The sequence below is a fragment of the Harpia harpyja genome, chromosome 9 (genome assembly GCF_026419915.1).
Source record: "Harpia harpyja isolate bHarHar1 chromosome 9, bHarHar1 primary haplotype, whole genome shotgun sequence".
In the NCBI taxonomy this organism is placed as follows: domain Eukaryota; kingdom Metazoa; phylum Chordata; class Aves; order Accipitriformes; family Accipitridae; genus Harpia; species Harpia harpyja.
In genome coordinates, this window is record NC_068948.1 from 42,280,945 (window position 1) to 42,306,448 (window position 25,504).

General features: G+C 35.4%; 2 protein-coding genes across 3 annotated transcripts in view; one reads left to right on the top strand and one right to left on the bottom strand.

Moving 5' to 3' along the window:
• The first annotated feature begins 2 nt into the window (after positions 1-2).
• Positions 3-25,504, top strand: part of RSPH14 (radial spoke head 14 homolog) — a 102,975-nt gene continuing 77,473 nt past the window's right edge. Inside the window, exons 1-4 of the mRNA XM_052797393.1 lie at positions 3-61; positions 468-922; positions 2,678-2,780; positions 2,981-3,099. Of these exons, the coding sequence (XP_052653353.1) occupies positions 724-922; positions 2,678-2,780; positions 2,981-3,099 (421 nt within the window). The 5' untranslated portion in view covers positions 3-61; positions 468-723. The remainder of the gene's footprint in view (positions 62-467; positions 923-2,677; positions 2,781-2,980; positions 3,100-25,504) is intronic.
• GNAZ (G protein subunit alpha z) overlaps positions 10,995-25,504 on the bottom strand; it is a 73,672-nt gene continuing 59,162 nt past the window's right edge. For both annotated transcript variants that reach the window (XM_052797391.1, XM_052797392.1), the window contains one exon: positions 10,995-11,583. In XM_052797391.1, coding sequence (XP_052653351.1) covers positions 11,239-11,583 — 345 coding nt within the window. In that variant the 3' untranslated portion in view covers positions 10,995-11,238. The remainder of the gene's footprint in view (positions 11,584-25,504) is intronic.

Below are 25,504 nucleotides of genomic sequence, written 5' to 3' on the forward strand. Positions count from 1 at the left end.
GGCGCAGCTGGCAGGAGCTATGGAGCGGGAACCGGGGACGGGCTGAGGCGGCGACATATTGGTGGGACAGGGCGCCTTTGATTATTTAGTCTGTTTCTTTTGTTTTGAAGAGAGAAGTGCAGTTGTTTAGCAGTTGTTTTAACTTTGGAGCTGGTTTTTTTGTGAGCAGTTTTCAATATTGGGGGTTGTATGCTTCTGTCAGCTGAGCCATTTTCCTTACTGAGGGAAGGGCGAGGTCAGCCATCACCGATTCTTTCAAACGTTAACGAATTCTGAGGGCAGGTTTAAACTAGACCCCTTTTAAAAGAATGCGTCTTTGAAAAATGGCGTTTTGTTTGCTTTTGCTTTAGTATTATTTTGAGCCCCTTTGGTTCGGGACATTGGACTACACTTTAACCCTTCGAAAAACGTTCTCTCCCTCACCTTGCAATTTTAAGCTTTCTCTCTCTCTTTTTTTTTTTTTACAGTGTTCAGTAGAGAATTAAACCAGATAAGACAATTCAGCTGATGAACAGACATTAACACTGATGACCGTGAACCATTCCAGCCTGCTCTTTCATAGCTTCCTAACAATGAATGTGTGCTAAAATAGCTCTTCTGGGACACAAAGCACCGTTTAAAGTCAGTAGTTGTCTTTTTGGTACATCATCAGTCCAGCCACCAGGTAGAGTCATTTTGGAGTATTTTTAGGGATAGGGAGAATCCTTCCCAGGAAAATTTGGGATGGCACACGCTCGTATCTCAGCCAACCTTCCCCCTGATATAGATCCCACAAAAGCTCCCATTGCATTTGGAAAGAGGGCCCTTCCTAAACTGAATGAGGAGTTACGTTCTCCTGAGCTGCTGACTCAGCAGCGGGCACTGATGGCGCTCTGCGATCTGGTCCATGACCCAGAAAATGTCTACCAGGCAATAGGAGTAGGTAAGTGATCTGTTGTCATAGGCTTTGACACGGGGGGGGGGGGGATCACTTTCATGCTCTACTTTTTTTCCCTGCAATATCTTTGATGACACAAAATGACCATGAAAATTTTTCTATTTTAATCTCTACTTGTTTTACCTTAAAAAGGTAAAGAATATTATAATGCCATATACATGACAGTTATTTTAAGAGTATCCTCACTTCAGGATTTATCAATGGCTCACTGTAGGTTTTGTCAACCCTAAATACAAAAGTAATGCAGAATCTTTCTTTTCTTTTGTTTATTCTGAATTTTAGCTAATTCCTAACATAGGCTAATAATGATAAAAAAAAAAGCTTAATTAGTCCAAAGTTCGAAACACACCCCCCCCCACCACCTTCCACTTAGTTAAATTTCATTTGCCTGGAATCTTTTCTAATCCTGTTATCCGTGCACCTTTCAGAAAAAAAACCAAAGCAGTGAATTTATTAATTTCTAATATCATAAAACTACTAAATGTATTTTATTTAGAAAGCAGAAAAGAAAAAGCTTTTAGTTATCTTAGAGCAGGAAAAAAAAGCAAAATCCTTTTTTTTTTTCCCTTCATTAGACATTTTCTACCACATATGACATGGGACAGTGGTACCTTCTTGGATTTTTCATGCTTGAGGTGCTCAAAATACTCATATCTCAGATCCCATAATAACAGGCAAAAAACTCTGATGAACCTTTTAATTAATAATTAATAAAATAATATTTAAATAAGGTTTACAAGTTCATTTGCAAAATCTGTGAAGTCATCTTTTGCCATTCATTCCTTCAGCAGTGGATAGCATTGCACATCCAGATATAACTTTACCAGAGACACAAAACATCAGAGCTTTTTATGCAGAACTCCTTCTCAGAAGTATCTTAGTGATTGTAGAATGAGTTTATAACAAAAAAACCCTGGCATTTCATAAGAAATTAAGATACAAGACAATATAACCAAATTTATCATACTCATTAGGATTATATCTGGCCACCACTATTTTCAAAAGCTTTTATCCCAGCACTTGGAAGAATCCTAAGTTTGGATTTTGGAAAAAAACCCACAAGCTTATTTTCACAATTTCTAGCAGTCTGCTGTGTATCTACATAGCTCATTATGTAACACTGAAGAAGTCCTCTGGTTTGCTTTTTTCTCCATTTACTTCGTATTTTTTTCCTCATAAAAGATACCAATAATCACGTTCAAAATTTATTAAGTTATTGTTTGATTAACATTAACTGCTGAAGCAATGCGAGATTGTTGTTTGGGGGTTTTTCTTGGTCAGTGCTATGTGTGTATACGCATAATCATTAATGGTTCACCAAATTTATTTCTATGTGTGAAAAGCAATGCTGTGCGTTTTTACATAGCCCATGCTACTCCTAAAGAAAGTTTAAAAAAACATAGGCGTCAATCCTGCAAACACATGCTTTTCTAAAAACATCAATAACTCCACTGACGTGAGTTATTTTTAGAGTTATGTCACTTCATAAATATTTACAAGATTAGGATTTAACTTGATACAGAAGTCAGCAGCTTGTTTGTATCATGGCATTTTTGGCAGTAGGCCTTGAAACTTGAAAGTTTCTTCCCTACTTGAGATAAGACAATGGGAGTTTCACTGTCAGGACAAGATGAAAATTCTGATTGTTTGCACTTCAAATTGTGAGATAAAAATGAGTATTGCTATTTCAAATTAATACTGAAGGTAAGAAACGTTAAAATTAACTGTTGTGTCTCATAGGATTCTTGGATAACCTGAAGACTTTGCTGCTACATCATGACAGTACTGTCCGACAAAAAACAACAGAAATCCTCTATATAATGGCTATGCATAATGTTGGCAGGTAGGTGTAATTCCAGAGTTTACTGAATGGTACGGGAAATGATAAAGATGTTTCAGCGAGAAATAAGAACAGAATTTCTAAATTTTGGCAAGATGATAGATGCAATGTAAATAAGAGTATTTAGTTAAGATTAAGCATCTCACAAATATATATGAGTTTTATTATGCTTAGTTAAATCTGTCCTCCCATGTTGTTTGTAGGCAAGGGTTGATACAAAGTGGAATGATTTCTGCCCTCACTGAGCTCTTGGAGGATCCAGTAGATATCTGTCGGAAGAACACACATCAGATTTTTGAAATGATGGCAAAATTACATGAAGGTAGGGATTTTTTCAGTAGTTAAGTATTCAAATGGGCAAAGCAGATAGGTGAATTTACCTGATTCCTTATGTAAAATCTTCCAGATTTATTTTATTCTATTTTCCTTGAAAATCATATTTAAAAACAGTATCTTTTCTATTTTTGGTCATCTTAATTTTCTTTAGTTGGTTTTCCTATAATTTATTCTTTGGGTTCTAGCAGAAAATTTTAAAAGGTATGACTGTCATCTTTTTTATTGGTGGAGACAACTAAGTTTTCTAGAGCTGTTTTTGCACTTCTAAAAATTTGCAAATTGTATAATAATAGTGAGAATACTTAACCAAAATACAGAAAATGCTTTACATAGATAACAAGTGAAATGCCCCATGTTAACATAATACATCTGTGAATAGTCCTGTCTGTGTATTGGTGGGACTGATCCTGCTAGATCTGTTAATTTTCATAGGTCTTACGCAAGTTAAGGCTACCCGCTCAAGATACAGGTTGCGTGGACTGCAAGCTTGAATTTGTATTTCAGAATTTTGCATCAAAAATTCACTTTGTCCTCTTCTGTTCAAAATTATGATCAGCTGTTCATCATGGTGCACTAATTTCAAAGCACACATGGTTTGTAGAAAGTTTTTCTTGTGTTAGGACCTACAAATTTTGTGAAATTTGTTTTATGCCTTCCCTGTTCCTTGCAAGCACTGCTGTAGGAAATGGCAAATGAGCAAGTAAGGGCACCATCTATTGTGCTTTATATTCCACAGATTAGGTATTAACATGTCGTTGACCTTAGGCTCATAGGCACTGTTTCTTAAATGTATGCTTTGACATTGCTTTCAGGTGGTGAATTTAAAAAAAAAAAAATCAAAACAAAAACTCTGGGGGTGATGCAAGGAATAATGAAGAAGTTTGCCTTTTCTAATATTTTATTCAAATATTGTTTGCCCTTAGGTAATATTGTTAAATGGACTTGGTAAGATGTGAAGTTAAAAATGTGATAAATTACACCTAACTTCAGATGTCAAATTGAGCTAGTCACCCTATGCTTCCAGCAGGAGAAAAGTAGTATCTAAAGGGGCAAAAAGTCTGACATATCATAGATGCTTAGTTTAGGATGAGATGAGTTCTGCTCTGGCAATATCCATTTATGTCCAGTGAGGTAAACAGAAGCTGGGTTGATTACATCTGTCAGGCATCTAGCTTTTAAATGCTTCAGTCTAGATAGAGGAATTGAGCTGAGAATTTGTCTTTGACTTCCCAGAAGAATAGGTCGTTGTACCTTTTACACGCTTTCTTTATATTTAATAAATATATTTATAGTTTTCTGAAACTTTTATACACCAAGGGAATTTATGCTGATTTGTTACTTTTATTTCTAGATTCTTTGATTATAATTTCAATAGTTTTCTAATCTGAACATTAGTCTTAAACTTTTCCAGGTGATGAAAATTATAATTTTAAAAATAAAATTTCATTAGATAGAAATTATTAATTAAAAAGCCATACTATTTAAATTCATGGGAAAATATCTCGTCTGAGGAATTCTGTTACATTACTGATGCTTAAAAAAGAATTAAATGAATGCTTAAAGCCTTGCTGAGTGAGTGTACATGAATTCAAAAATACAGATGTATTTTTACATGCATGCAACCCTTTTTAAAGTTCTAAATAATTGAATCCATATTAAGGATATTAATATGGTGAGCTAAACAGCTTTGTGAACATCGCTATAGAAAACCAGAGTTTCTGTTAATTTAATTTCACTAGCCATTTTACAGATTTTTCAAATCCAATGAGACAGGAACTTGGCTTAAGTAAATTTTGACCTGTCTGCCTTAAAAGAATTCTGTCTCTTACCTGTGTAGACAGATAGATACCATCCTGTAAATATGTGGATCATAATAGATACTTATGGGAGAAGAAAACTAAACAGAAGTAAATAAAAGTTGCCAAATTTTTGTAGATCACTGTTAATCATTAACCATTCAGCCATACTAGCTAAGACCTTATTCTTAGCCCTTTTGGAACTGCCTAATTCAGTAATAAGCCTTGCTGTTCTATCCCTACTGTACTGACCTTTATTATTAACTCTAACCTTCAGATGTGGCTAGATTTCTGGTAGGCCAATGCAGGAAGTTACCACTTGTCTCCTTTTGCTGATGGCATTTTCAGGTGTGTGCATGACGCACAACTTAAGTTGACTTGAAAGGTTTCAGTTTAAACAGGCAAACTGCCTCAGGGTTTGGTGGCTGCTGTACATACCATTTTAGATATGAATTTGAGACTTATGGATATAAACTACAACAAATGTTACATGTAAACACCTGCCTACTTTTAGGTTCTATCTCCCAAAACTCAGAGCATTAACTAAGTAGGTTGGAAGTTTAGCTGCATAAGCAGAAAACATTCACTAGAGGGTGATAAAAGTTCTAGGGGGGAAAAAAACAATTTTTAGAAAAAAGCTATCCATGTGGCCCTGAGAGGAAATGAGGGCTTTTTTTCCAGTGTTTGCAGTTAGACACTTTCTAAAAAGCAGGGACTGAAAACAAGGGCTATATAGAAAGCATTTTATTAGAACCATCATTTCTATTTAGAGACTTACTGTAGCAGTAAGCAACGCTAGCTCTTGGTGGTGCCAAAACATAAAACATTACTTATTAAGAAATCCACATAAATCGAAATACATTGCCGAAACCAGAGGATATGTCATGGTACACCATACTGCCACTCAGGTCTACTCCCATTGTTCCGTCTTTTCCTTGCAGGCATCTGAATATGTCATCTTAGGTCAGGAGCCACTGATGGGAACTGTCACAACAATGATATAGGATGTAACTTGTATCAGCTGGATGAAGTCAGCAACTAATATGCCATTCCACAGATAGATTTCTGATGTTTTCTAGAGCTGAAGTAATTTACAGGGCCAATAAAGCAGTGCGTCCCAGACTAGACAAAAAGGAACCTAAGCTGTACAAGCATTTGGCATGAAGTGTAGTTTTTGTTAAGTGGGAAGTGGTCGGTGACTCCAGTTAGCAATATGCGAGGCCACCTGGTCTTTCTCCAAACAGGAGTAATTTAGGAAAATGTGGTTATTTTAAGCAAATCCACTTGCAGACTATTTTTATATACCAGTATCCTCCATGAACAGTGGGATCATTAAAAACTAAAAGGTGGGAAAATCCACAAAGATGGGAGAACACTGAGGAGTAACATTTCCAGAAGAACCAACAACTTAGTGGCAAGAATTAATGGGCAGAAGAAAGACAAAAATAAGATAGATATATGTATGCAATAGAGGATAGAAGAGGGAGAAGAACCAGCAGCAGGAGAAAATTAAGAACATTGGAAAAATTAATAGCAAAACTTTCACTTTTTGTGAAAACAATTAGTTGACATACAATACTTAACAATGTTAGTGAAAGGGTGTTACGCAATGATAAATGACCTGAGCAATAACAACCACAAAAATAGTTCTAGGAAAAAAATCTTTCACTAGGATATGGTTAATACTGGAAAAGTTTAATAATTCTTACCCATCATCTATCCTGTCTTTTATGGGTACTTAATCCTTTTAGACAAAGATTGAGGTGGATTGGATGGGGCAATGGATTTCTAAGCTTGCCAGAACCTCTATTTGGGAAAAGTCCAAGAGATAATATTTCTCCTACTTTACTGACCCTCACTGTCTCCACTATTCGACCCTTGGAAAATCATAACCAATTGCATCTGTGGATAAGGACTGTTTAAGGATACCTTTTTCCCTTTGAAACTTGTTTTGCTGTATGGAGTGCAAATGATAAAAGGACAGATGGCATTCTTATTGCAGCAGATGGACCATCTCTTCTGTGAATGTCATTGTTGCCCAGGTGAAGTGAAATCCCAGCTGTATTAATGCAGTTTTCAGGTGGCAGTGCACTGCATCACTGATAAACCTGAGAACTGAGAAAATAGGTGCAAATTTAATTGCATGATTTACCCAGGTGGACAACTAAGAGTCAAGGGATTTCATTTCAGCACCTGTCTTTGGCCAAGACTTTTTAGTTTTAACTTCCCTGTGCCTCAGTTTTCTTATACAATCACTTCTGTGTAAAAGAATTTATTTTAACATCTTGAATTCTTCAGATAGAAAAGAGTAACCATGAGTTACTCAGAGTACTAAGATGAAAAATGTCATAGGAATTAAATGATTAGAGTGTTAATAGCAAGGAATTGCTATTCAGAGAACATGATTATGTGAATTGATTATTTAAACTTAATTATTTACTGCTTTATTCCTCCCCATGCCTACACTTTTCTTAAGCCAAGTAGGAACACATGGCAGTGCTTCAGTTTCTTTCCTCCTTCCCAAGATAGCCTTCATTCAATAAGAAATATAACTGACTCCTTTTCTTCAGAAATACCCTTAGGCCTTTGCTAAAATATCCTAGATTTGCCACTTCTATTGTAGTTTGCCTGTAATACTTATGTTGGAAGGACTGTCTTAGCTGAATAAAGATTTATTTTTTAATATAAAATGTCTCTTACCCTCCTCCTGACTGACTACACTTTTGTTTTTAGTTTTCGTATTCATCTTTCTTACCTTGAAGCTACGCTTTAATGAATGCAGGTGTTTTCTTGTCACTTCTTTCACTTGTCTGAAATGGCCACAGTACCATGAAAGCTAGAGCTGAAGGAGGCATAACATCTAATAGTCCATTCATTGGAAAAGGAAGCTCTGACTCATTTTATACCTTTTTCACAATTCAACGGGATAATAATAGGATATTATGCTACAGAAAGCAATTTAGGCTAGAAATACCATGGAATTTCTCAATTAAATGATAGCACTTTAATGGTAAACAAAGTTTAGAGGATCCTGTACTAGCTCTACAGACTGTACTAGCAGTTACCATATTTAGCTTTTAGTAAACTCACCAAGTCAAGCAGCCTGACAGCAAATATCACAAGGAGGCAATAGTATCTTCTCATTACAAGTAAGACCTAAATATGCCTGATGTGGCATGACAACCTTTTATACCTTCAAGGCGCAGCCTCATTGGCTCTTTTGCCTCTATTATTTAGGTGTAACAGTTGACAGGGAGTGCTTAAAGGGGCTCTGTGTCTTTCAGTACAGGGATAAAATACCTCCTTCAACATTAGACAGATTTTTCCCCATTATTGATTATGTCTGGACTGAAGAGTTTTCAAAGTCTTAACCCATGACATGAGCCTCAGAAAATATTTTTTGTTATGTTTGCATTCTCTAGCAAGGTTGAAAATTACTATTGCTTGTACCACTACCTTCAAGAGTATTTAGTTGTCTTGGCAGTCCCAGCTCATCATTAGCTTGAGTCTCCAGGTCACTTAGAAAAATCCTACCTTGAATCTATATATCCTCAAACAGGTCAAAAGAAGGATTCTTAAACTTAAAGTAAGAAAGATTAGGATGTTCTGATGCGTTTTGTAGAAATGCTGAGAAGCAAACAAAGGAATGAAATTATCCAAGCACTATCAAATATTTTCAGCTGGTGTCAGAAATGATTAATGGGGTGAAGGGTCCTAAGTCAAATTCTGGTTAAACTCCAGGGATATTATTTATCTAGCATCCTCTAACAAGTGATTTTTATGAGGTTATGCTGTTTGTACAAGAGTTGCACCTTTTCTTAATGTACATCCAGACTTCTAAATATTTCAGAGGATGTTCTAGAAGAACCTTGTTATAGTCTGAATGGATGGAATTTTCAAGAAAACTTAAATGAAAAACCATCAATAAGACTTATGCTGATAGATCACCCTATATGGTCACTTTAAAAAAATATTTAGATTTTTCTTAAAGTCTAATTTTTCACAAGCATGAGCCAGACAGTATTTTGGATTGATTTTGGAGACTTGCTGAGAGCTCAATAGTACAAAGATGTGAACATATTTTTCAAGTTTTTTTCAATCTTTAAATACAGGTTTAGGACACCATCTTAGGCGCTATTCAAAAATTTATGTATGTGCTTATACCTAGACATGTATTTCTAAGCATAGACATCAGTGCAAAGTTCCTACTTGTGTAAGACAATATGCAGGTAGGCTTCTTATGTATCTTGCAGATACTATGGAAGTTTCTTTCCTGATATTTCCTATAGATCTTGATCTAAAACTTCTTTCATAAAATTGCTACTAACCATCTCCCCCCAAAATATAACAATAGCATGCATTCAGAATTTGTAAAGATGCTAAATGGGAACACATCCCTTAAATCTTGCTGAGTTGCTCAAATGTAATTGCTTAAGATTGAAACTGCTGAATGTTGGCAAATAAACTGAGGAAAAAGATCTGGAGCAAATAAACAAAACTTAGCAGTCTGTCATAAAGGAAAGAAAACTTCACAAACATCCAATTAAGTAACTGTCATAACACTAATTAATGAACACACTATAGACACGTTCAGTATCATTTGTATTATTTATTTTTTTTAAGTGGACAATTTAAATGTTGATGTTATTAACCATTTTGTTTTAAATTTCTTAGAGCCCTTGGCTGAGATTTCTTGCACTAATCATAGTACATAGGGGGAACAAAAGTAGAAGGTTATCTTCCAGTGTGCATGTGTGTCTGTGTTTCTGTGTACATATGTGCTTTACAATTATCAAACATATATTTACACACCAACTTTACACTGAAGTCTTTCAGAAGTCTTTTCTATGGCAGGGGAAAGAATCAACTGACCAAAGGCTTAGGTCTATATGATCCATTTGAGATTTTCCAGTATAGTCCCACAGAGCTTCTTATGCATTCAAACTTTTGCCGGAATGTTACTCCATCCAGTAGTGTTTCTTTATGAGATGAAACCTGGAGCTGAGGAATGCATCTCTTCAGTTTCCTTAACTTCACTAAACTGTAAATAATTTAAATTATTAAATTGAAATATCAAGACATTTAGTTATTGTTCGTATCGCTCATCTTTAACCTTCTAATAATACATCACATTTTCAAAATAATTAAAAAAACAACAAAAAAAGACTTTGGAGGCTATATACTACACAATCTCCATGGCTCCTGCTTCTTGGGAAATCTGTTACAATATTACAATTCCCAGAATGTATTTGGAGCAGTGGAACAGAATTGTCCGTTGGCAACTTTCACATTCAGCAATCCAGACACTACAACAATAATTTAAAAAATTGCTTTGTGATTTATTTTTTCTATCTGTATTAAAAAAGGAACACTAACCTACTTAAATATAGTTTGGTTTTTATGAAACACCACAAGATTTGGCAAAAAAAGATGTAAAAGAAGACTGTTTTGATGTATAAAACTCCTTACCAGTAGAAGAAACACTGACCTTGATTTGGCCTATTCATAGATTCATTTCATGTAGTTTTGCTGCATATTTGAAGCCTTAAAGAGCAGAAAGAGCTGCTAGTCAGTTTGGAAATCACAGAACAGTTACGCACCAACAATTCCTTTAACAGGCAAGGTGTCCATGATAAACAGTAAAGTAAAGCAGAAGTGTGTACATAGTATATGCTGTGAGTCATGTGCATGTGCATACATGATGTATGTGTATATACTGTTTGGCTGTGTGTACCAATATTGTGGGTGCATTCCCATTCTTTACAAATTTAAGTAGTATTTTGCTTAAACTCTCCTGTTCTGTAGCTTCTGGTTTGAACTAGCTTTTCACTCCACACCCTGCAAATGACTTAATCTATCAGTCACCAGCTTTATATCTTCACGTCAGTAAAATTTTAGGACAACCGGATGAAGAATTATTTCTTACATAGAACATGATAACACTCCCACTGTAGGAAATGGAATGAAACAAATGGAATAAAAGTGCAGTGACTGTGGTGAAAACACCTCCACAGAGTTGGGCCTCAATCTCTTTTTGTTTTCGTTTGGGGTTTTTGAGTTGTTCGTTGGGGTTTTTTTACTGGGGGGGGTGGGGAGTGGGCGGTGTTGTGTGGGGTTTTTTGGAGAGGAGGCCTTCACTCTCCAGAACATGTATTTTTGAAAAATGATGTAGCGGGTTAAGGGGGCATAAGAGGAACTGTGTACATACATCAGATTTCCCCTTTTCTCTCCTTGGGCTACTAAGCATTGCCCCATTTTTTTCCACTAGAAGTGGAAGTGGTTAGCCCCTTTTTTATCACTTCAGGAAAACAGATTAAGCCCAAGGATTCTTAGCAGAGGCCAATATATTTGAGATTGTTCTGAATGATGACATCTGTCACTGCATCAAAGACAAATTGTATGTTACTAGTATCAGTGGCGCAGGTGAAGTGTGAGTAGATCTCCTTGGTCTCCTTGTTGCGATTCAAGTCCTCAAACTGGCGTTGTATGTAGACTGCTGCCTCCTCATAAGTGTTTTGGCCTTTGTATTCAGCAAAGCAGACTGTTAAGGGGATGCGTCGGATTTTTTCTGCCAGCAGATCTTTCTTATTCAAAAAAAGGATGAGGGAGGTGTTGATAAACCAATTGTTGTTGCAGATAGAATCAAAGAGACGCAAACTTTCTGCCATTCGACTCTGTAGGAGAGGAAACAACAGTGTCAACAGTAGTGTTCTGCAAAACTGTGAAAAGCACATAAAATACATTATTATGTCTATCAATGAGCAAAATCTGCTTTTAGAAACAACTTTTGTTTTATTTGGTGACTGTACATCTTACCTGACCATGAAATTTCAGGGGTCTTAATTCACTTACTTGGTTATAATACATTTCACCACAGACTACCTCTTCCTTTATTTTTTAAAACATTTGGCAACTATGGAGGAAAGTCTAAAACTGAAGATCTAGAAACAATAGATGTAACTTGGGAAAATATGGTTGTGTTCAAACTTAGGTTTGCACTATAAACAAATTCTTTAAATAAAAGGTATGAGTAATTTCTAAGGATTTCACACTAGAGAAACATTCTGCTGTTAACAAGAAGACAGAACTACTACAGCACAATTGTAACAGTGCATCATTAGATGTGTAGTTTAGCACACTATACATACTCAGAATTTTTTCCTTGCCTTACTTCTCCCCATTGTATAATGGTAAGCTTGAAAGAATACACAAGAACCACATTCTACTGGTGGGACAACTTGTATACTTACAGGTGAAAGCTGAGTTTAGCTAGATGTGTTTAACATCTTTCTGTCTGCTGCCCTGAGTAGGCAGATTCCATTTATGAACAATTTAGGATGACCACCACCATTACATATTTGGAAATAACAATCCAATGCCGCTATAAACTGAAAGCAGAAAGGTCCGTTAGAAATCAACGGCCGTCTTGAATTTTCCTGACGCGTTGCTGCTGCGACACACACTCAGGATGCAGCTGGAGCTGTCCATGGTACCAAGTGCTCTTGGAAGGCTGAGTTTATTGCTCGGTTTACACCTGTACATAGGTGTAAACAGATGTAATGTTTTGAATAGAAAATATTCTAGATGATTAAAATAAATATCACTCAAGTATTGTCAAAAGTGGATACAGAAAATATCTTAATCAGGCTTTTTTGCTAAGGTCAATGTTTTCCAGCATGTTACAACTTAGATCTTTTTTTCTGTTAGGTTTCATTGACAAATCAGCATTATCATCATCTGACTAACTTTAGTCAGATATTTTTCTATCATGAAAATTTTTTAAGGTATGCACTCATATTTTCTATTTAAAAGAAAACATATCTTTTAACCAAGTCATCCTATTCATGTTTAGAGAATGTTGATAAGCATGGCATTTTACAATTAAGCAACAAGGTTCCATTCCAATCATTTTCAATACTCAGCAATAATTTTTATTAATAAAACTATAATTCTTGAATAAGTGGACCTTTATTCTGTCGCAGTTCATCTGTGTTCATGTACTGCTGAAAGTAGGAAAAGGATATATGACTGAAAATTTGGAATCAGTTTTTTCTGTCCAGCAAATGTATTAGGAAAAATGTCTAGAAACAAATATTCACAAAACAAGGTACATTTTAAAACACTGGAAATTATACAGATTCCAAAGATTTCATAGACTCTGAGACAGAGGTAACATAGGCTAAAAATTGGAATTCTTGCAGTGATGTCTGTTTAAATATTTTTTTATCTAGAAGAGTCTTTTAGCTGTGTGCCAGTTATTCTCCTCTTGAAAATTAACATCAACTAATGTTTCAACTTCGTGATAATGCTGTTTGCTATTTTGACCTCCATGGGCCAGTTTCATATCAGATTCCAAAGCCTTAGTTATGCTCTTTCATCATTCCCATCTAATCCTCTTCATACACCCCAAAACAATTTTTGTAAGTTTTGAGTATCTTTAAAATCTCAGAATGCTGTAAGGCATATCTATTTGTTGTAGACCTGATCCAATGCATAACTCTCAAAATAATTTCAAGTAGGTAAGCCAATGTGATGTTAATGACAGCATGAAATTCAGTATTCCTACTCACATGTCCAGATGAATTGATTTTGTATGGGAAACATTTCTGTAAAGCTTTTAGCTCTTACCCAAATGACAGGCCTAGAGTTAACATTTAGCCTACAGCTAAAATATTAGCTATTGTTCCTTCTCAGGTTTTTTTTTTGTTTAGGCTTTATACTGTTGAAAACATTGTTGTGAGGAATCATGGTTTATTCCTGTCTTATCTTCAACAGTCCTTCCCTCTGTTTTGAGATAACACTAAGATTTATTGCACCATGGTCACAAGATGCAAAGAATCCTTGTACACTCAGCTGTGTAAAGTCTGCTTGCTGATAAACCATGGATAAAATATGAAGAAAGCTTTTCATATAGAGCAATATAGATGATAATCTTCCTTGAAAACAATAAACAAGCTAAATATCTATGGAAATTTTTTCCATGTTAAGTTTCCATAAAGAGATGCATATATTCAGATGATTATTCTTTAAATTGATCTCTACAAAAGCTGTACAAAAACTGTTCAGATCGCTGTTTCATGTATTTGTGAAGTCTGGTTTCTTTAATTCAATGTATCTTTCACCTTTTTTTTTGCCTTCAGACAAAGTAAATTTGCAATACTGTCCTGCTAAATTAAGAAAATAAATCCTGTTCTGAGTATCTCTTACTTTCACTATTCTCAGATCATGAGATTGCATAGGATTTAATATAATTTCTTCAGCTTAGTCCATATAACAAATTTAAATAAGATTAGGCATTATCGATCAGCATAGTTCATGATGGAAGGGAGGGGTATTGTGAATGATGGGCATCATTAATGATATATCAGGATACAGTTCCAAATCCTCCCAGACTGTTGTCTTTGGTCTCACTTTGTATTATATAGTGGATAGTTTAATAACATGTACAGATCGTGAATTTAGTGTCTTCAGAGGAGTCATCAGATGAAGAGCAGCTTGCTGTTTGTAAACTTTTTATATAGTGGCATGCCTTGCCATCTGAAAGTAAGAGCAGCTGATTTGATATTTTTTATTTAAATAAGAGAAAAATAATATTGAAAATGTCTGGTAAAACTCCTGGAGATTACTGATACCTGATTTCCCAGTGCTTCCAAAAGGTATAATGAATCATTTTATACAGAACTTATATTTTTTCAAAGAAGCATAGTTTCTTGAAGAAAGACTGGAATCAACTCAAGCCTAACAGTTTTAGTATGGTTAAAAGTATTTTGGTTTGGCAGAAACAGAAGACTGTAAGGTTCTTCAAAGGATCATATATACCATATGTCATTCCTAACATTTTTAAACTATTCTTAAAGTTCTTTCCATAGAACCTCTCTGTTTCCCCCCGTTGACTGATCTTTCAACAAACAAAAATACATTAATCAAAAGCTCCTAATTAGTCGACACTGATCAAGATTATTTTCTTCAAGATGTTTTGGCCGATTCCTCAAAGTAGGGAAGCAGTCTTAACTTTTTTTCACATAAGACTGTTCAATTAGTGACTGATAGACATATTCCAGCCCATAGGATGTTTTGGTGTGGCAAATTTTAAGGCCTTTCTCATACATCTGCCTATGTCCTGTTATATATGCCCAGCTCTTGGCATTAGTTCTGGAAGCTGCTGTTAGACCTATCCGATTCCATAGTGATGTAACTTGTTTTCAGAAATACCTCTTGTAACAAAAAACAAAAGAAAAGTTCATTTGACTTCTTGCGTTTATACCTTATACAAAATACTATCATGCTTCCCAACTGAAAGAAAAAAATATTTGCTTTTTGACAGACTTTTATGCTCAGTATTCTTTTATCATATGTATACAAAGAACATAAATTTTGCGGAAGTTCACAATGGTATTTACAGAGTACATTCATCTATCTTTGTATCTGTTTTGATTTATTTCTGCAAATAAAGAAACTGAATAGGGCAGACTGGAAAATAGCTACGTATTTTATCATTCTATATAAACATATTATGTCAGATTTATTGGTCAAGTACATTTAGAGAATCCATGTTTTCTTTTTTATAGTTTAATAACAGAAAGCAGTGAAAATAAGGCATTGGAGATGATACACAGAATTCTCTGTGGAATTACAATGTGTATCAAGTAATATATTCCTTCTAACAAAGACATGTGCCATAGCACATAGTGGCAGTGTTCTCGCAGTGGCAAGAGGTATGGTACTTTGGATGTTTGCTTACTTTGGATAGTGATTCTAAAACCACTATGACACTTCACTAATTTCTAACAGTCCCACCTATTATTCTGCAATAATTGACTCCTTTGTTTTCTTCTAATGTTAACCTGTAGTGAATTTACTGTTTTGAACAGTATTAGCTGCATTTCCCATATAGATTACTCTGCAGGTATTGCACTCCTTTGTATATGCAATATTTTAGGTTTCTAGAAAACTTTATGCATACATGATGAGTCACCGCTGTGGTCCAGAGTAAGTGAACAGAAGGGATCTGGGTTATCTAAAAAAGAGTATATTTTGTTAAACAAGATTATTTGCAAATATGTATGTGTTCCATTTGTCTGGCTTGTGTTCAGAGAGGATGAAAATAATCTATAGAGTCTGGGTATTTTTGTTGTTGTTTGACTGTGAAGTATTCTGGCCAGTGTTCCTGTTTGGCAAGTGGAGCTGAGGCTGATTTGGGGTTTTAATAGAAGTAACAGTATTTTGGGCCTAATTATCCTGAAATTTGTATCACTTGGTGTAGTGCATCTCCCTTGACTTCACTAGAGTTGCTCCATATTTCAACTGGTGAGATGAAGAGAGGAGAATCATTCACTGTTTATTACATGAAAAGTAATATGAAAATATCATTTATTTAAAATTTCATTTTTATTTGGTTTTACTAGAGAATGAAAATACATTTTATTGATATTACTTCAAAGGAAATCTGCAACAATATTGATCATTATTGTTACACTAAAACAGTATCCTGAAAAAATTACCCCTTAAAAATGCATAGTTGCTGAAATACGAGCAGAGCAGACTGTTTACCTAGGCTTTTCAAATTACCTCTTATACTTTCCTCATGTTACTCTTCATTTGCTATGGATTGATTTGGTCAGAATTGCATCCTCTGTTCTCAGAGTTCCATGAAGGCATTGATTTAGTTATTTTAGTAATTCTGTGTTTACAGATTAAAACCACAGACCTTTGGCAGTTTCTTGTCATTTCAAAAGCCCCAGCACAGGGGCGCACCATGATGGTTGGCACTGCCACAGCAGCAGTATGTAGCCATGTTGAAATCTAACTCACAAGCCTCTTAAGGCATACTGGAATATAAGCAAAGTTATACAGTCCCTATATTTGGGGGGGTTTGTTTAGTACTTCCTTTGTAAAGGTGGGGTCATCTGACACTTGAGCCTACTTTATATACAGACAGATTTATAGGTGTAAAAACATGGCTTTAAAAATCTGTTTGAGGGTTTATTTTTTATTTTCACAATGCAAATCCTGACACAACAGATAATCCCCTAAAAACATCATAGGTCTCTTTCCAAATAATCATGCTTTTCTTTCCTTCCCTGAATTTGTAGCTGATAATAAAACCATGCAAGAAATTTTTAGCTCAGTTGAAATGCTTTTGCTACTAATTGTCTGGAAAAAAATGGTTTAGAGCTAATATAGGTTTTTGGCCAACTCTCAGAACATTCATGCCAACAGGATATTGCATTTTAAGAGGTTTGTGTTTATTACTGTATTTTGTAGTGAATCATAATACTGTCCCTCTACTACCAAATCCTCAGTTGGGGTCTGTAGTCCAAGGACAAAATCAGAGAGTTAAAACCCTTCCATAAATTGTGAAAGTTAATGAACATGTACAAGAGGACTGACAGTTTTAAATTCTTGTAAACTTTGTGATCTCTTACATGAGGTAAAGAAAGAATCAGTAAACTGTTGTACCTGACACCTAAGAAGTTTCTTCTTCAATGTAGTATTATTATTACAATATTGGTTGAATATCTGAAAGTCATAAAAACCTTAACTAAACTAAATAGAATTTCTTTTAGTTAAAATGCAGATATGTGAATCAGGAATCATTTCCAACAAAGATGCAGGCTATATTGCACCAGTGCAAGACTATGGTTGCATGGTATAAATGCATGATATACCTTGGGAAATGAACCCCCAAAATCCATTTCATGATTTAACTATAATAGCAAAAGTACGAAAATGTATTGCTGAACAATAAGGAGATGTATCAGAAAGGAAAAAACAAGTCTTCAAATAACAGTGAGATGTCATCCATATAATGATGAAAACTTTACGGAAAGAGAAAGAGGCAACACCTACTTCCCAATGAAGAACAGAAAACTAACTGAAGTTATTCTGAAATTTTTTTTTACCTGTTAACATGGAGACGTGAAACACGTAGTGTTCAATCTCACTTTCTGCATGGAATTAAATGACAAGTAAATCCAAACCTAAGAGAAAATAGTATACATGGCAAGACAAGGCCTTTATCAATTTTAAGTGGTGGCTTATGATTTGTGCAGTGTATCAATCACATTTGAAACAGCAATGCATGACACGTGTCTCAGTTTTTTATAGCCAGGTGACATCTTGATATATCTGAAAATCTTAAATAAGAAGTGATATGTCCACAGTTCTAAGATGAAGGCTGACACTGAACCTGAACATAAAGATACATGATGTGTCCACTCATATACTCCTATCCTAACATAACAGGCTCGTTTCTGGTTTCATCAATACTCTAAAACTACTGTACATATTATAGGGAAAGTGAACTTGAGAGGGTTATGGCTTATAATAAAAAAATAGAATAAGTCATTGTACAAATCCCAAAGGAGTTATAAAAATTTTTTATTAATGTGGAGGAAAAATAATGGTAGGAAAAAGCATTCTTCTTCTCTGCAGTGTCTTTTCCATTTCAGAAATCCTGAGGGGAGTAGCTAGCCAGGTGGTTAGAAGAAATGTGCTGCTGTAATTTCATAATTATACACAAGCTAGGGTATAAGCAAGGTAATGCCAATGCCTTATCCAGATGGCTTTGTTGGGGGCTAATTGCAAGTTCTTCTCTGAGCACGAGAACAAGTGGTTGCTTAAGGGAAAGAACGTGCTAAGGAACAGATGGCTGCTTCTGTTCTTCCAGTAATTTGCAAACATACAAACATCCCTGGTCATCCTCTGGAACAGTAGAGGTGTGCTTAGCAGGAAAGGGTTCCAGAATAACTAAGACTTTTGAAAAGGGAGGACCCTGCTATCAAGATAGCAAGTAGTTAGAAAAATAACTTGGTAAATGGAGCCAAATTGGAATGTAGTATCTCTTCACAGCTTTCACATTAAAGCTTTCTGGTCACAGTTGGGAGAGCTTTGAACTTAAAAATGAAAAATTATGAAGAGAGAAACTATCACAAATATGGAAATTAACTGCCATTTGTACTAAATACCCAAGAACTTTATCTTTCAATCATTATTTCTCTTTCATCATTATTTTAGAACTGGTAGGCATTTGGGGATTGTGAAAACCTTAATTAAACTAAATAAAATTTATCTTCCGTAAACCGTAAACAATGATGAATGAAATTGGTGCAGGAATGGTAAAGTTTGCTTTGTGGAAAAGTTAGAAAATCTTTAAATGTCAGTAAAACTTGGAAGAACCAGTGGAAGCTGTTGCTTTTCCTGTTGAGGCTTTTCCTTGTGATAGTGACTGGCATTTAGCATATACTAGTAGCTATGAGCTATTTAACAAAACGGCATGAATCTTTTCTTTCTGTTTCAAATGTGTTCTTTAGAGATCCACAACTTAAGACCTTCTAAAGAAAGCAGGTAAAGCTAAAGTATTTGAAGAAGGGATGGTGGGTAAAAAGGTAATTGAATCTGTTGGATGTAAACATTGTTTTTTCCTTAAGGTTACTATACAAACAAATTTAAACCGTTCTGAGATAATGACAGTCTACAAAACACATAGAAGGAAATACCATTGCCCAAGACAATCATAGTCAAAGCAATTCAGGAATTCAAACTATGTTTGAATAAATGTATAATGGAAGGCAGAGGGAAAGCAGAAGAATTTTGCAGAAGAAAATACAGATGATGCAGAAAGCAAGACAGCCTGGATAAATATACAGATACTTTTTTCTTGTAAAAAAGCCTAGACCGAGTGCTATTTGAAAGGTCCTTCCTGTCTAGCAGTTAGGCAGTCCTGATTGAGTGCTGGATAAGAAAGGCTTGATTTAAAAGGAAAAAGACTATTATATCATCATCTTTTGTTCAAAGAAAGAAGACTCCTACAAGAATGCATAGGATCAGGTAGCTGTGGGTCTAAATGGGGAAAGATTATAATTTCATAAGTTACAAAAAGTAATTACTTTCATCTAAAAATCAAAAAGAAGAAACTAACTATCTGTTGGAGAGAAGTAAATAGACTTAGTCCAATTCACTCAATATATCTCTCAAATAAAGAAATTAAGAACCTCACTGAGATAGGATTAAACTGGGATAAAACACCCTACCTGTGTTGTCCTGTTTCTAGCCTTGGCATCTCCCAGAACGGACAGGGTAACCAATAGGGATTTGACTAGACAGAATTGTTTTGCCTTTCCAAACCCTTTCTTTCCAATCCTAGGATCCCAAAGTTTTCCTAGAAAATGTTGGGAATTCTAAAATGTCAAAATTAGAAAGGGTGACATAGAATGGTAAGTCCCATTATGAATTCATTAGAAGTGTTATTAAGTCACTTAGAAGCTCAACTTATTCTACAAGCAAACTCATTATCCCATCACCAAAGTATTATGTTACGTTAGTCTAAAACCACTGCAGGAATTCCTGACCAGTTACATGGTAAACAAAACAGGAAGAAGGTCAGGATAACTAGAAGCAGCTATGTCAATATAGCACCTATCATATGGATATATACATGCACACATATACTTTATGTCACCGCAGTAAAGGGAAATTGAAAGGGATGATAAAAGAAGGTTTTATATTAGAGGAACCTTGAATCTCTACTATGAAATGAGCATATAGAAGGCTGAGAAACATGGATGTTATGAAGTGAAGCCCTGAAGAAATCTTGTGTGATTTTGGATAGGAAGATATGGATTTATATGGTGAGGGCAAAAAAATGTATTAAGCCTGAAGCAAGCTTTCTTCCAGTTTTTTAAACAGATTCATCCTCAAATCAGGAGGAAAAATTATACTAGCAAACAAAATTTGTAAACTACCAAATTAATTCCTCACTATTTTAAAGACAACATCTTCTAATTGTTTATACTTACAGATTGTACGTGACAACGTAAAACAGGTAGAGGAGGCAGTAGTCAATGTTTGATACCTCTTTTTCAGAGAAGGGAAAATAAATGTAACAAAGCGGTACTGCAGCATACTGTCTCCCTTGATGATTTCCTGCGGAGTATTACTACTGCCTTACAGAAAATTCTGCAGATGATAACTGAATCTGGCACTATGAATGAGAATTACATGGGGACCTTTAGTCTTGGCTATTGTATAGGATGACAATGAAAACATTATGAATATTTTATCATGTATGATCTCTGTGACTGGAAAAGAATTGTAGCATTACTAAGGCTTACTGTGGACTAGACTAGACTAAGCAGATTTAATTAGGAGTAGTACTTTAACAGAGTCCTGAACATTTGTCTTTGAAAATTGATCCCTGCAACTTCTTAGGTGTGCACTGAAATGGCAAGTCATGTCTGTAGGAGCATGATTCTATGATTCTATGAGTACATGGTAAGTTAAGCATTGTTATGTAGTAGTTACTTATGGGTGCCAATGACAGACTGGGGTAAACCACTCTTTAATACTATGTATCAAAACTGTTTTATATTCCTAGATCAGGAACAATACAGATTTGTTAATCCTAGTAAGTACAGTCTGACACCAAGCTATGATTATACTAAGGAGAGTGCCTGGGCTGAGAAAGAAGTTTGATTAAGTTTTCTGACAGGATGATTAGATTTTGAGCCAGGGGATTTGCACGCAAAGGAACAGGACAACAGGTGCTTCTGTTAGGACTTACAAACTAAAAAGAACCTAAAGAAATGATATATAAAAAACTCTTGGAAGAAGAGAGGAAAAGGTTACTGAGTTCAAGGATCAGAAAGTGTGGGGCATTCATCATTTAATAGAAATGCTGGAAGATCCAGATAAAGGCTGCTCCAGTATGTCTGCCCAAGGTATTAAAGGTTGTTCCACAAGAAGGAAGGGGGCAGAATAAAAGTGGAGAAATACATGTAGATTGAGTTATTGCTTGTGACTAGCTATACATATCCTGAAGTACAGGAAAATTACATTTAGAAATCATAAAATGTGCATGTGATAGGTGCTATATTTATCACTTCTCGTAAGAGAATTACAAGTCCAGAGGAAAGTTCTAGAAAAAGGTATGTTCAGGAGAATAGAAATATGGGGCAGTCAATATTGGTCCTGTGCCTGGTAGAAAAGCAACACAAGTCAACATTTCTGGGAAGGAGTAATAAGGATAGATTGGCAAAAGAAATGCTACTGCACCTGATGCAGGCCAAAAGAAACTTAAAGTCACAATGGGCCAACATATTAAAATCTACACATTACATAGATGGCATCCAGCCAGGGCAGCACTGCCAAGGCTGTGGTAAAAGTACTCAAGATAAATAGTATCATGGAGTATACCTCTTCTCATAAACCTCCATTTAATCATTGAAGTGAGCAGGTAGCTTGTTTTTTCTTTTTAAAGGAAAGCTTGCTATGTTTCAGTTGCTCAGCAAACAATTGTTAACACTCTACTTCTACCACCTCAAAGGTCAACAAAGCTTTATGCTACATAAACCTGATGTAAGAGTTACGAGAGCTCTCACTCTGTTTCTCTGTGTATTATTTTGGGGGGGGGGGGGGGGGCAAGCAGTTTTAAGAGGGCAAACGTGCCGTAAAAGGAGTATAAGAATAAATCTTCAGTGTCTTTGGCAGTGCCAGAAAATTAAGATTTCCTGAGTACAAATTAAGATAGTTCTTAACTTAGAACTAAGAAGCAAATTAGCAGGATATAATACCTAAGATTGCTTTGGGCTGTGGGGTATTTTTTAAGCATTATACAGTATTCCAGACAAACTGCATATTTCTGGAGTTTAGAAAAAAACCTAGTTTAAAAACATTTTCTTGTTAAAATAATATTCATTTAAAATCTCACAGTTCTTGAAAATATATCCAAAGTAGCGTGAACATCCATACTTTAACTGTAAATATCTGGATGTTTTATCCTTAGAGTGAGCTATATATATGGTAGCAGAGGCCAGCTTTTTTATTCCTGGTAACATATTTCAATTAATTTCAATGCTTACTCATTGTTTTCAAGTAGGGTGGGGTTTTTTTGGTTTTGTTTTCTTTCAGGCCTTTAGATTATTTGTTTTGCTTAAGGGCAAAAGGAGCATTTCAAGTACATATTCAACATAGCTGAAATGCTGCATAGTTTTACACAAAAAGTGGTCCAGGACTTTAGCTGTCCTCATTTGAGACCTTTAAGCTTAGTATCAGCCTTCTGTGTCTAGGCAATAAGTAACTTAACCCTGCATTAGCCTTCAAGGAGAGGCTGAAGGAACTGGACTTGTTTAGCTGGCAAAGAGAAGGCTAAAGGGTTATCTAGTAACAGCCTACAATTACTTGAAGCATAGTTACAAAGATGATGACACTAAACTCTTCCCAGCAGTATCAGATGAAAGAGTGAGCAGCAATGAACACTGATTGCAGCTTGAGAGGTTCAGATTAGATGTCAGGAAAAAAATTTTCACTGGAAGACTAGCACAGCACTGGAACAATTTGCCTAAAAATTTTGTGAAATCTCCATCCATAGAGGTTTTCCTTACTCAACTAGATAAAGCCATAGCTGGCCTGATTTACTGTTGGCAGTAGTCCAGCTTCAGCTGGGACGATAGGATAAGTGACCTTCAGACGTCATATCCAGCCTACATTTCTGTAACTCCATGAATTGTAAAAACATATTTATAGTTGAATCCATAAATGAGAAGTCAATTTTATGCATGCAGTTCTGAGCAGATCTCAAACTTTTCATCCTGAAGAGGCAAATTCAAGCATAAGGGCTATCCTTTTGATGGAAAGAGTTATACTACACTATCACTATTCTGTTGGTGAGGCAGGATGAAAAGGAAGTGGTTAAAGAACAGAGTTGTGGCCTTTGTGAAATACCCATTTTTTATTGTTTTCTGTTCTTTCAAGCTCTCTGGACCTTAGAGTAGCCCCATAGCTATTAAAATACTTCAAAAATCTGCATAAGAACTACATGAGAATATGCAAGTAGAAAGAAAAATGTTTATTCACTGTTGCAGACTATTGACTAACCTACTTCTTGTATAGTTTACGCATAACCCAAGCTCTGGCTGGTAGATTATGTGTAAAGAAAAAAACAATGCTTTTTTCATTGCACCTTCTTTGAAATGTGCATTTTTCTAATACATCAGCGGGGCGGGGAAGGGTGTTAACAGGGTGAATATTGGTTCCTGTCACCTAGAAAATTGTTTGCCGTAATTGAAGTGAAACAATATATTGCATACATAAGAGAAAATTAATTTTTTTTAAATGAAAGAACTCCATAACTTTTTGCCACTAGTATGCCACTAGAATGCACTAGTAAGCCTAATAATTTTGTGTAACAAAGTAATGGCAGGGGGACAGATTGCAAAATCTGGTGCCTGTGAATGCCCTTTCTCTGGATAAAAAGCATTTGAAATCTGAACCATCAGTGACAAGAGTCCAACCTGATAAACTATGATATCAAGAAAAGAGGACTTCTCAAGTAAGTAGGTTTTGATTTCAACACAATCAAGCCCAGCTTTAAAATAGGACTCTCTAGATATTTATGAAATCTAATAGATATAAACTAAGATAAAGGATCATTTCTAACAGTAGAATTAGAAAACAGAGAGAAAACCAGCAAGAATTATCACAAGTATGGAATGACTATCATATGAAAAAAAATTAAACAAACTGGTTCTCTTCAGCCTGGAAAAAGAAATAGCTGAGACACACACAGTAGAACTCTCAAAATCATGAATGGTAGGGAAATGGTGAATAGTGAATGATTTTTGCACCATTTCTTACAGTGCAAGAAGAAAGAAACATCAAATTCAGTTATCTGACAGCAGATAAGTATTCCTTCCATGCAGTATATAATTAAATGTAAAACTCTGTCATGAGGTGTTAGAGAATAATAATAATAGTAAAAGTCATAAAAGTGTGATTGGGTTCAAAAAGCATTTAAATTAAAAGGGCACCTAAACAGAAAGATGTTGACGCAATCAGTTATCTGGTAGGGTATATTGCAGGAAATATCAGTGTATGCTTGATCTGTTCCCATATTCTTTCCTAAATACCCACTCTTGCCCACAGTTGGACGCAGACTACTGCAGATATTTGCTGTGACCTAGTACAACTGTTTCATATGTTATGGCTGTCAGAACAGCTCATCCTTTTTTTGAAATCAGCTGTTTCATTCCCTGTTGGTAAAAACTTCTCCTTTACATAACCCATGTAAAATTGCTACAGTTCCTAGACAATTTTGCCTTTCCTATTAGTCTTGTCCAGTTTAAAAACAAAAAAAAGAGTTTGTTTTACAAACTTTACCATCATTCGAAGCAGTGAATGTTTCTCACCAAAAAGGTAGGCAAGGGGTCTTGGAACTAGAAGTACTGACCTCTAGTAATTTGCATTGTCTGACACCGGAGTGTATGAATGACAGGAGGATAATGATATTTTCTCTTAGACCCAGGGGAAAAAAAAAAAAAAAAAAGGAAAGAAAGAAAACTGCCCACATTGATGCTGAACCAGTTTTCACCAGAAGAAGTTGGCAGGTAGTTTCATTCTTCAGTAGTATCTGAACAATAAAAACAGCCTATTATACAATAGAAAGGTAAATACCACTTCATACTGAGAAATTCACTGCAGGGGGTGGGGGGAAGAATACCCACAAAACCTGAGACTATTTCTCAGACTGCGTGACATCTGGAGAAGGACACATTTTACCCTCACAGCTTAAGCAGCTGTAATTCTTGCAGGAGCACTGGC